Below are 13,078 nucleotides of genomic sequence, written 5' to 3'. Positions count from 1 at the left end.
CAAAACATCCTCTAGCATAAAAGCTGTCCCAGTTTTTTCATTGAGTGTAGAAGCAATGTGCAAACCGTGCACTCCTCCTTGCATTGTATAGATATAGACTGCTAGATCAGATACAAGATATAGGCTTCCTAAACTTATTCCTACTTTATTCCATGGTATATTAGCTCTCCTCCTATAACCCCCAAATTTGCTAGGAAAGATTTATCTCTATATATATATATATATATATATATATCGCACAAGGAAAGGGAAACCCTTTGTACATTATTTATCTCAAATATGTTCAGAGTTTGAAATTCTGGAATTCTTCCAAAATTATACAGAGACATTTAACAACACCAAGGGAGCCCAATTATTTATTGAATCCAACTTTAAATATATTTGTTTTGCAGTCTGGAGTCTATGTACAAATAAATGTACTTAATATGCAGTGAGGAATTCTGTATTGCATTTTCCATTTAAGGCAATGAGTAAGGATTGTATTTCTTCTCCATATGCAGTCCAAATTATACATGCATTCACATAGCCTTTGAAAGATAGAGTCAGTACATGTAATTTCTCCATGGCAACTGCTGAGCGGGGAGCCAAGTGCTTTCTACTGCTGTACAATTGACACACCAGTGTGAGTAAATGGGTTGTCTAACCTATTCTATTAGTATTCCCTTAATAATTTCTAAATACAAAAGGGTAATCCAGTCTCTAGGCATTACCTGGACTTCACAATGACAGCAGTAATAGAAGAGTTGGACCAGGAGGAAAAGGATTGCCATTTCTAAAGCTTGGAGCAAGAAGGATTGCTCATAACAAAAAGACTGTAAAGGTGGATCTGTCACAAGGAAGAACAGCCTAAAGACATGAGACATAAAACTACAGCAAATTCCATCTTAACATTGCAGTAAATTCATTTGTTTTTCTTACAGATATAGTGTTGCACAAATTACTATGTATTTGTATTTATACAGTGCCATCATATTACACAGCTCTTTAAAAAGTCTATAGTCATATCAATAACTGTCCCTCAACCATAATCATACATGTCATTGACACAGTCTAAAGACAGGTATGAGAGGAAGCCAATTAACCTAACTGCTTTTTTTTTTTTTTTTTTGGAACATCAGAGGAAACCCATCACAAACACAGAGAGAACATATAAATTCTATTCATATATACTTCTGGTCAAGATTCAAACTTTGGACCTAGAGCTGCAAAGGCCAGAGTGCTAGCCACTGAGCCAACCATGCTGCCCATAAGAAACAAGCTCTCTCTGCATCCTTGTCAGTATCAGTATGACCAGGTATCACATTGCCTAATATTTTTTAATTAATTTGACCAAGGACCAACTCCGATAGGAAGCTTGGGTGTGGAATTGTTACAACCTCAAATATGTATTATTGGATGTGCAAGAATGAAAACATTGAAAACAGATTAAGTACAGATTCAAAGGGTTCCTTTTCATCAGGGTTTCCTACTATTGAACAAAATATATACTAGATAAAAACTGGTTTAGGCTTATACATCACCTGTAGTAACCATCCGACTAGGTACCCCCCAACATCTCATCAGTTTTATTAGTTAATACTGAACTGACCCAAAAAACTGTGTGACACATATTCCTGTTACGTGCTGGTAATGCCAGGTATACCAAATAACAGAAGCTACCCACCGCTGCAGAATATATCTGTATCAAACTACTAAAAGTCTTTACCACCAGCATTTCAGACAAGCAGAGTGTCTATTAGCATGGCTTACACTCTATTTGTCTACCATCTGGAGTGTTGGTTATCTTCTATCATGTGAAATACAATCAGCCAGGAAGGGAGGTACATTAGCTGTGTTGTATTTGTAGCTAACCCATTTTTCTGTAGATATCCTTTTTTATATCACAGAAAAAACTTTCTTAGTGGCTGTACTACTTGTGTAGATCCTGAATAATATCACATAGTTCGGACTTAAGACTGCTGTGGCCCAACTATTGGCAATAGGAAAAAAAAAAACACAATCACTGTATTATTAAAGTGGCGAATGTAGCCATAAACTCTATGGAAAATCACATCCAATTACAAGACATCAATCACAAGTTAAGGCATCTTGACATCCTAGGTCTTAACAAATATGCCCCAATGTAATACCTTAATTTAATAATTTATGTTTTTAAATATGTCTCAGTTCTTTTTTAGCTTTAGACGAAGTAGAGAAGAGTTACAACTCTTCAATTCTTGACACCAAGACCCAACAGAATGTAAGGGGAAATCTCCCAGTGAGGGCAATTCCCCTTGTTGGCAGTAGTCCCTCTTCTGGGGACAACTGTCACTTTCCTTCTAGAAGAAATGGCCACCAGTGCCAATAGAAGAGTGCATGTCCTCAATGAATAAAAAACTACAGAGGGTTTTACCCTTCCAGACTCTATCCAGAAATAAATGTTTTTTTTCAAGGGATGCACTTTTTTACTTATAGCACAAATGCAAAGACAGAATATGTTTCACAAAAAATGCTTATCTGCTTATCTCTGACCCACAGAGGTCAGAGAAGTCTGCAGTGAATCTTAATACCCTTTTAATTGGCTTAAGCACATCCAATATTCAGAGCATAATGTATTTTCTTTAATTAATTTAAAAAAAAATCCTATTCTACAACAATTTATAAACAACTGCATCTGCAAATAAATGACCATTGACATGAAAATATAATGCTACATAGTCATTGGAAAGCTGTGATGGGCTCGCCTTGGGACTGCTAAATGTCTATATCCCCCAGGCAGTTGAGAGAGCACCTGAATTCCCAAAGAACTGTAGGAATAATAATGCTACCACATCTATACACATATAAATAAGCCAAAATGTCTACATCTATATATATATAAAATTGGATGTATTTATGTGTGTGTGTGTGTATGTATGTATGTATGTATGTATGTATGTATGTGTGTTCCACCATCACCATCACCACCATGGAGACATTTCAACCAAGCTTGCCATACATATGACTGAGACTCATGTGAGTGCACCAGTCATCTTTGTACAGTGCTGTGCTATATGTCAGAGCTATATTTGGATGTATGTATGTATGTGTGTGTGTGATCACTAGGAAACGCATAGAGACATTAAAACCAAACTTGCTATGTTCCACCATCACTCGGAAACACATTGACACATTTCTTTCTTTTATCAAAATTGTTCATATTATAAACCCATTAGTATTTATGGTTGCATACTAACTTTAAAGTCCTTGATCATCAATAATATAACAACAACAAAAATTTTAGTATTATTGTTCTATTTAACATACCCTGTATTCTCCCGAGGAGCAAAATCTCACAGGATTTTAATACAGCACTGTCCATTACTGAATATTCCCTACCATATAAATCACATATTTGTGGTTCTCACAACATCCAGCGCAAAGTGAGATCTCAGGGGACTTCACATGTTTCCATCCACTATAGCTTTTATGCTACCACACAAATCACACATATGTGGTTTGTGTGATTCTCTTTTGCCTTACATTATCTGCACATTTAGTCTATTATAATGCTTTTAGTAATGTGGTAATTCGATCCAGCCTACAGATTACTCCAGTAAAACTTAATATGACAGGGTTATTTTCTTTATCACCTGAAAGGCAATGCTTTCAAATAAACTGATATTTGATCCAATCTTATTGGGGCAAATATCACATTTTAGTGAATTGTATATACTTTTTATTTATATTGCCTTCCCTACTATTGTGTTCCCTCACAATGAGTTTCTATTAATATTTTCTTAGAGACGTGCATGGACACAATTGTTATTGATGTAAGCCTTTTACACACCTCTGTTGTATTATATCCAAGAATTAATTTCTTATAATTATTAAATTTCCTCTTTCATTAATATTCCACCTTGCAGGGCAGCAACCAAAACAAAAGGACTATATCTGTTTTTATGAGTTTTCAATCCTACAAAACCTAAATCTGCACAGTAAGTTTTCTTACCAATGATAGCTTGAAACCATTTTCTCAAAGATTTCAAAACTATCATGTAAAATCATTAGATGGTGATGTATCTATTGTTTCTTCATTGGTATATGTATGTTTTCATACTTAGTGTACCATCATGTTCTTTGTAAAATATTATGATCATAGTTTTCTATACCAATTTGCTGTGATACTCATGTGATGGGAAAGATCAATAAGATCGAAATAATTATGATACATATCATTTTGTTTCAGTCTATTATCGCCTTTTTCCATATCCCCTGAGGAAGCCCTTGGTGGCGAAACGCGTCAGAAAAAAAGGAGATTTATGAGTATAGAATTAGGTACTTTTTTGAATATCAATAGTACTTAGGTGCAGTAAAATGTTTTAAACCTTCTGGTTGTATAATCGAAGCAATTACATCCATTTTGGATCCATTTTTTTATATATATTTGGTATAAATAATGCATTACTTTTTAATCAATTTTTAAGTGCCACTTTAAAAGCCTATTCTTTTTCTTTCTTTCTTCTCTATGCTTTTGTTGGAATTATACTTATATTAGGCTGGGCACTAATAAAGTTTACCTGCTTTGTTACATAGAAGTTCCTTATGTTCATCCTCACTCTAATTTGGATTAGCATAATATTAGTGTGTGACTGTGGGAGACATTAGAGTGTCAGATCCTCTGTACAGAGACTGATGGGTCTAGCTCAGTGTTTCATTGTACAACACTATGGTATATGTCAGAGCTATATAAATCTATATATATATAAAATTGTATGTATGTGTGTATGTTCCACCATCAATCGAAAACGCATGGAGACATTTCAACCAAACCTGCTATACATATGACATGAGACTCACGTGAGTCCACCAGTCATCTTTGTACAGCACTGTGCTATATGTCAGAGCTATATTTGGATGTCTGTCTGTATGTATGTATGTATGTATGTATGTATGTATGTCATCACTAGGAAACGCATGGAGACATTTTAACTAAACTTGCTAGACATATGACTAAGATTCATTTGAGTGCACCACTGATCTTTGTACAGCGCTGTGGTATATGTCAGAGGTATATTTTCATGTATGTATGTGTGTATGTATTGCTTAGTGACAGTGTTCCTTTTAGGACTCTTTTTTTAGGACTCTTTTACAAATTTTTGGCCTGTATTAATGCCTTCGAGAAAACGTAAGGCAAATGGCCGAGTGCAATCAAAGGCAAAAAAATGAAACAACACCATAGACAAGAAAATCACTATAGCTTTATTTGATTCCTTTTCTTGTATAATATAAGATAAATAAATACCCGGGCAACGTTGGGTTATAAGCTAGCCACACATAATGCACATCATTCCCAAAACACAGTTGTATGATTTTCTGTAAATATTTTCCCCTTCCTAGTTAACCAGATTGTTTACGTTTTTTAATCAAAACCAAACATGATTTATGTTTCCTTACCTTTTGCTCCCATATTCATGTTTTAGAATTATCTCTCAAGTTTCTACAAGAGAATACTATTTCTTTCCAGTACTGATTAATGACACCTCTTACATTGTTAATGGATGGTAAGAACCACACAAGTAACTGTTAGTATGAAGAATGACCACTGCTGTGTAGGCAATAGAAACCTGGAGCCCAGGGGAGCAGTAAACATCATTTAATAAAAGGTGCCGCTGGTTTTCATTGCAGTCTTTCTTGTCACATCTTGACACTGAAGAGTTTCCTGCATATCCTGGGCATCAGTGAAATTCAACGCACAGCAGTTCTGCAGAATTTAAAAGAAATTGGATAAAGGAAAAGTGTTAAAATCCATCACAATGATAAACATAATTCACACATCTCTCTGCCAGCTTGATGATAATGTGGATAATTATTGCACAGTGAGTAAATAGCAAGGGGAAGCTTGGTTGGAACCTCAAACAGCTCAAAGATGATAAATAAATGTAAAAAGTGGAGGACCCAGAGAAATCAGTCCAGCTCCTCTTTTCGTATTTATTAAATGTAGATGAATTCTAACTGGTCATTGTATGATGCTGCTTTGCACACTGTCAGTGGCAATGGAGGAAAGGGGGCAATTAATTAGCTAGTATTCAAAGAACCTGGGCAAACCATTGGCAACCAATAAACTTCATCTTCATCCATCAACTTAAACTTTTACATTTAATTGTTATAGTTGCTTGTTACATATAGGTCCTATTCTTTGAAGAATTGTCCTAATGCCAGGTTGAAGTCACAGAAATACATATGCTGTTACATAGACATTGGATGTCTCGATGAAGTTCCATTTCTCAAATATTTCCACTTCTCACTTGTAGACTTGATACCAGTCTACAGGCAGGCCATGGGAATATTTTAGGAATGAGACTTCAAAGAGACATACTAAAGGTATTTGTATCTTTTATTCCGATACATGATTGGCTACATGCCCTAACTTTGTCTCTGGGAAGTCCCATATTTCCACTCATTGCCTGCAGACTGGCATCAAGTTTACAAGCTGGTGGTGGAAAAGTCATCAAAGTTCAGGTACACTTTAATTAAAGGTATAAAGTTCTGAGGAGTGAGGTGTAAATTTTATTAAAAATCTTCTATTCAGTGCATGCTATCTTTTTCAACCAATTAGTTTTATGTCATTATAATATTACCAATATGGGATATTATATATTAAATTAATCACATCCCAAATAGGAAAAAAAAAACTTGTAAAAGTGAATTGTAAGGATTGCAGCCTTCACAGAAGAGCTCAATACCAATATAGATGTATGAAGCCAAACACCACATTCCTTTCTACAGATCACAGAGCTCTGAGAGTAATGATGTGTTTAAGAGGAATATTGTTGTTCTTTATAGTATAAAAAACTATTGGTTGTGTTACTCTGCTGACATAAATTTGCAAAGCTGTTTTGAATTATTTGAATCCTAATTTAGATTTTATACAGCAATGTTAACTTTGATATGTAATGATTTTGCTTTGCATCGTTCTGATTTTTTGTATATGCAGCCCTGTTAATTGTAACTGCATTTTTATAATACCATCTACAGGAATGAAATGCAAATGCATGTAAAGAATTCATAAACACATCTCAGATCCATCCATTTTCCTGAAAGCACAATTCCCCATTTCATATCATGTATAGGAACCATATTGCATATGTGAAGTGTCAGACATTGGCATTCCACCTTTAAATGGCTATATAGGTAGATGAATATGGTAAAATAGGGGTGAAGGATTACATTCAAATAGTAGTTAGGGCATGTGTGTACAGACACTTTCTAAACCAACTAAAATACAGTCATGAGATAACAAACTTTCACATAAAATGGATTGCTTTTCAGGTAAATTTACTATTCTTATTTTTGTGCTTAGTATACATTTACACTTGTTAAGCATGATATTATTCATTTAAATTATTAAAAAAAGAATAGGACATGCTACACACACATATATATCATAAATTGTAAACTACGGCTCAAACACAAGCTGACACTACATTATGCTGTATATCCCTGTCAAAATTACATTTAACAATTACAATTAAGTTCAGACCAAAACAAAACATGTCACAAATGCATGCAAAAATAAAGTTCCCATGCATACAACTTCTAAAAAAAGTATTAAATAATTGATAAAAACTGGTCAGAACAATAAGGACATGTATCTTAACTAAGACACCCCATCAGTAAAGCTAACTATACACTTTGCTATATGTTCAGTTGTATAGATAAGGTTTTTTCTACCTTTGATCCTGGGAAAACTCTTGAAATAATTTTCAGGTCCTCAATAAACCCCAACTATTATTACCAAAACCACAGCTCACAGTACAATTTTGTGGTGATCAGTAGGAAGAATGCATCTTACATTGCTGGCCAGTGGGAAGAATGTCATTCTTACAGACAGCCAAAAAGATCACTAATGTCATTTAAACTGACCTGAGCTGAGAGTCACAAATTGTTCAGGGAACCCCTTCCAGCCTCTGGAGGAACACTTGTTTGGAAACACTGGCATAGTCCATCAATGAAACAAAAATGCTGAATCAATCAAAAATTGATTAGAAAGCATTTTCTTTTATTGACTGATTTTGGTCAAATTGTTGATTGAAAATTATTTAGTCATTTTTTTCCTTGATAAGTCTTTACATTAAAAGTAAGAGTAATTTTTGTGCTTCAGTTTTTTAATTAAGTGCTGAAATTGTTTCTGATACTATATAATATATATATAATAAAGGGGATCAGTTAGTCAATAAATTGGTAGTACATTGAAAGATGATAATTAGTCACAAGGGTTGACTTTTATGTCAATCATTATATCAATAAAAAATACAATTTTTAGGAGAAAATCGTATTTGGGGTGTCAAAGCTCTGTCTTCCAGTTCTGTTCCTTTGCTGTCACTTTGTCGCACGGGCTTTAGATAAAGACAACAAGTGGCCACTTTGACACATAATTCAGGCATGGCTCAGTGCTTTGACTTTTGCTTAGAAATGTCATGCAACCACATCAAGTTTTGATAAGATATGAACAGTATCAAAAATAAATGCAAAATAAATGCAAAATCAGTCTACATAACAGCAAATTAAGGTATGATGAAGATTAAAAACAGGATAAAACACAGGGCAAGAATGGCATTTGAATGTCAAGCTTTGGATAACATGTTCAGCCAGTCACTCTATTTTGATAACCTTTTTGGCATAATTACACTTTTTGAATACATGGGCTCGATGGCTTGAAGAAGAACACTTGAAAAAAAAACATTTGAAATAGAAAAACCATAAAGTTGTGTAAATGTGATCATTTTGTAAGAGCTAATAGTAAGGTAAAAGAGGCTAAGAAAAAAAGTATTTTTTCAGTAAAACAAATTACTGTGATATTTCAGTCTAAGCTTCAAAAATTGTTAATTACAGTTTATATGCATTTTTTTCCACCTCTGGGATACCTCCCTAGTATGGTGATTAAGGGAAATTTAATTTTATTGTAAAGTGTTATGAGTATAATAAATATGCCAGATCATTACTAGCTAAGATAAAATTAGAACACTTTCTGGTTTAATGTAACTATGAAACTAGTTGCTTTAGCATTGTGGTCCAGCAACAAAACATCAAAAAACATAATATTTTACACTTGTGTTTAATGTTAAAGATTGAGCTGAATGCAGAGTAATAACAACACACAGTGCATAAAGAGGCACTGCAGCAACACTAGGACACCATGGTGGGAAGTCCTACATTTTACCCCCTGCACCTACAATACTGTGATTGTAATAGTATATCTGCTCCCCAGTGGTGGACGTAGCCAACAATGGACCCCTGTCCAGAACTGACCTGTTTCAATGGCATACTTTGCACCTCCCTCCCTCCTGTCCACCCCTGCTGCACCCCTTAACTTGCAAACTGCTCCTACAGGGAAGCACAGCTTCTCTTCTCCTGAATCTCTCCAACGTCATAGTGTCAGTGTATGTAATCCCAATGACTGAATGTAAAAGTCTTTGTTCATGCACTTCTTCAGAAGCTTCATGTGGCTTCAATTAAATGCTATTTTTGACCTTGTTTATCATACATGCTTCCTGCACTGGACTATGATGGTTAACAGTATTAAATACTTTAGCAAAATACTATCAACAATAGCACTTCCAGTATCCAAATCTGAACATATCTCCTGATCTTGTTTTGTGAACATATTGGTGTCTACAATATCTGACAGCTCATTACTCTCCTTTTCCATGTCTTTCTTTAGGATCCTTTCATATAATTTACATGCAACAGAATCGAGTATACATACATATTCCTAGTTTCTTGTAATTTAAATAATAGCATACCTTATATGTGCCAGTCCTGTGGTCCCAATTAAAAAAATACTCAAAGTGACAAAAGATATAGAGATAGTATGAGTTTATTTGTTTTTGGGATGATGACATCAGCCCCAGGTGCTTTACCCCTGACTTTCATATCATTTCATAGGGATAACTGCACATTTTTCTGTAACAGTGTTCTGCCTCCCCAGACTAAGCAGTGAAAGTGTGATCTCTAAAACTACTACTTTCCAGATATAGCAATAATTTACAATCTCAGCAGTATTGGTAGATAGTTGACTCTATCAGAATGAAACTTTGATTGTTGAGAAGTTTGTTCTGTGAGGATCTGTGAGGATCCATACATCAGTGAACATCTGATAGGTCAAAGGATCATGTCATGAAACACTCCAATGCATGTGAGCAATATGGAGACAACAGCATTCTGAAGAAAAGGGGATGGTCAAATAAACTGAACCTACAGGAAAAGAAGCAGGACAAACTTCAAGGGGCTTTTATAAAAAAATAACAAACTTACCAATACCAGCCTGCATGATTGCTAGGGTACTATTGATGAATGGGGAGAATTGTTTTTTTTTTCTGCATCATATTTTATGGTGTTTGGCCACTGTTTTGTTTTCCAGTTTTTGTATTTGTTTTTTTTAACCTTTTTAACCATACCGTGTTCCGACGTAAGGCTCAGGGTGAATTTTATATTCCAAAAGCGGTAACCCCGAGCCACACTCGGGATAGAGTAAAAAAAAATCATACTTTCTCCCCCTAATCCTTCTGCATCACATCCTCAGCTTGATCGATGTGATGCGTGAAGCGTTGTTACGCTGGGGAGGCGTGGCTTGGCGGGAAATTTGAAAGCAGATTACATTGTAATCTGTTTTTAAAAACATTGATCACAGTGATAAAGTTTTAAAAAATAAATCCAAATAATAAATAAAAAAATCCAAAAGTTTAACTAGTATTGTACCCTTGTTTGGACAAATAAAAAAAAAAAACTGTTTTGAATAAAAATAATAAATTCATTATTTTTATAATTATTTATTATATTTTAATTTATGGTTTATGTATCATACCCAAGATTTATTCCTAAGAATTACAGGCCTAAAATATTAAACAACAAAATTTCCACGCAAAACAATGTACAGCTTTTGATATTAAAATACGGACATATTCAGACCGCCAGGGAGGTTAAACAATTCATTTCCCTCTCTGCAGTTCTAACCAGTATCATAAAATAATCTAAACAAAGTATTTCAAACTCAAACACCTTGGCATTCACACTCTTGGTGACAGACTACCATATGTGCCCATCTAATAATAGGGTTCCCTACCACCAGCCACTGTATTGCTCTCACTGCACATCTTACTTTAGCAGTGACAGGTATTCGTACATAAGCAATGAACAGTGAATTCGCTGCTTAAGTAAATATTCTGTTGCACAAGACTGTACCCATAAATCTGGATTATTAGCCAAGTAGGGGTATTAATAAAAGTAAGGCAACTCATGACTAGCTGTCCTTTTCATTAATTAATCTGCAGCCTCTTCTAACTGTAAACCAAATATATCTGGACCCAGGAGTTTCCCTTTTCTGCTCACTTTTGCATCACTCCTAGCTTACATTTGTAAAGTAAACTATTGAAGTCTAAGGTATTGAAGCTGAACTGTAGGTAGAAACAAGCAATGCAGATGTGTTCTTAATAAATCATTATATAATAAATTGTTAGTTTTAGTTTTATTCTTTATTATTGTTATTACACCTTCATATCATGCCCAGAACTTTGATTTTTTTTCTGCCTATTTTACATTTTATCTAGGTTTTTAGCGGAGCCAATTAATATAACTGCATGTTTTTGGAAGTGTAGGGGAAAAATAGAAGGAGTTCCTACAAGAAACCTACGCCAACACAGGGAGAAAATACAAACTGCATGCAGATAGTGTCCTGGGCAGAAATTAAACAGGAAGTAGTGCTGCAGAGGTGATTGTGTTAGCCACTAAGCCATCTGTGCCAAGCCAATAATATGCTACTTTAGTGTACTTGGGTACCATTTAAAATAAATGGCAAAGCACTAATGTGTGTAATGTGCGTTGCGGTGTTTTGCGGTAACATATCAGGAGGGTGCTAAGTATATTTTTATAACTTTTTTTTAAACATTTATTTTGCTGTCTGAGTTCTCAGATATACAGGCACTTTGGTGTCACCAGTACTAAAAGTGAAGAAAATGATCCAGTAGGGACACTTGTTCTATTACTAACTAAGGGGATTTCCTCTTCCTTTTATGTGTTTGTGACAAGTAAATCTCTTTCTAAAGAGGCACTGATGGGTTTACCCTTTTTCTACTGTATTAAGTTTTTTACATTTTTTAATAATAATTTTGAAATAGCATACTAAATAAAATACAAGACAAACATAACAAATAGGCAAAACAAAGGGAGAACAACAACTCCAACTAGACAGTGAAATATAGTAAGCAGAACAGTTGCAATAAACTGAAAAGCATAGCAAAAAATATGGTCATGACAAAGGATAAATTAAGCACAGTTTATTAAACATATCAAAACATAACAAGTACAATAAACATAGGACATGCTAACTTCTCCACAAGATTGCCACCAGTGAAGGCTATTAACACCTATAAAACAGCACAGAAAAAATACATAATAAAGGTGAAACTATGTTTCAGAAGAGTGGTCATAGACTCTATTTAAATTCCCCCGACCTTAGTACTTTAATATAGAGGTAAGGAGGAATTTAAAGTTGTCAGACAAGACATTTTCCAATTCATTAAATGGGCCTGATTTAATAAAGCTCTCCAAGACTGAAAAATATAAATTATCATGGGTTAACCTGGGTGTTCCAGCAAACCTGGAATGGATTTCTTAAAATCATTTGCAATTATTTGACAATGTTTTCATTCCTAAACCAGATCCATTTGGTCATTCTTGGAGAGCTTTAATAAATCAGGCCCAATGGGTTTTCTAGCATAGTAAAATAGAAGATTTAATAAGATTTTTGTAGTCACTCTCTCTGTTAAGAACTCAACCAGACCCAATATACAAAAAGATATAGGCAGTGAAAGAGTAATGGAAGTAAGCTGAGAGTTAAATCCAACCACTTCTTGCCAGAAGGGCTCAATCACAGCACAAGATTAAAATATGAATAAAGCCCGTCAACACGAGGACTTTCCACTTGGGACATTCTGGAAAGTCTGGCCAGTGTAAAATAGAACATGTGAATAGTCTCATACAGGATAAGCTGGTCACTCTATTCAAAATAAAAACAAATTAAGTTTTGGTTTAGCTATATATTTTTTTATAACAAATTTTT

At 34.5% G+C, this 13,078-nt stretch overlaps 1 protein-coding gene across 3 annotated transcripts in view; it reads left to right on the top strand.

The window, feature by feature from the left end:
• PLPPR5 (phospholipid phosphatase related 5) overlaps positions 1–13,078 on the top strand; it is a 126,998-nt gene that overhangs the window by 95,320 nt on the left and 18,600 nt on the right. Inside the window, exon 6 of one of the 3 annotated variants that reach the window (XM_072419846.1) lies at positions 3,885–3,956. The exons of the other annotated variants lie outside the window; for them this stretch is intronic. Within the exon in view, the coding sequence (XP_072275947.1) occupies positions 3,885–3,947 (63 nt within the window). The 3' untranslated portion in view covers positions 3,948–3,956. The remainder of the gene's footprint in view (positions 1–3,884; positions 3,957–13,078) is intronic. 3 annotated transcript variants of the gene reach the window in all.

The sequence above is a fragment of the Pyxicephalus adspersus genome, chromosome 8 (assembly GCF_032062135.1).
Source record: "Pyxicephalus adspersus chromosome 8, UCB_Pads_2.0, whole genome shotgun sequence".
NCBI classification, from domain to species: domain Eukaryota; kingdom Metazoa; phylum Chordata; class Amphibia; order Anura; family Pyxicephalidae; genus Pyxicephalus; species Pyxicephalus adspersus.
Note: the sequence above shows the minus strand (reverse complement) of the source record. Positions and strands in the feature narration are given on the sequence as shown.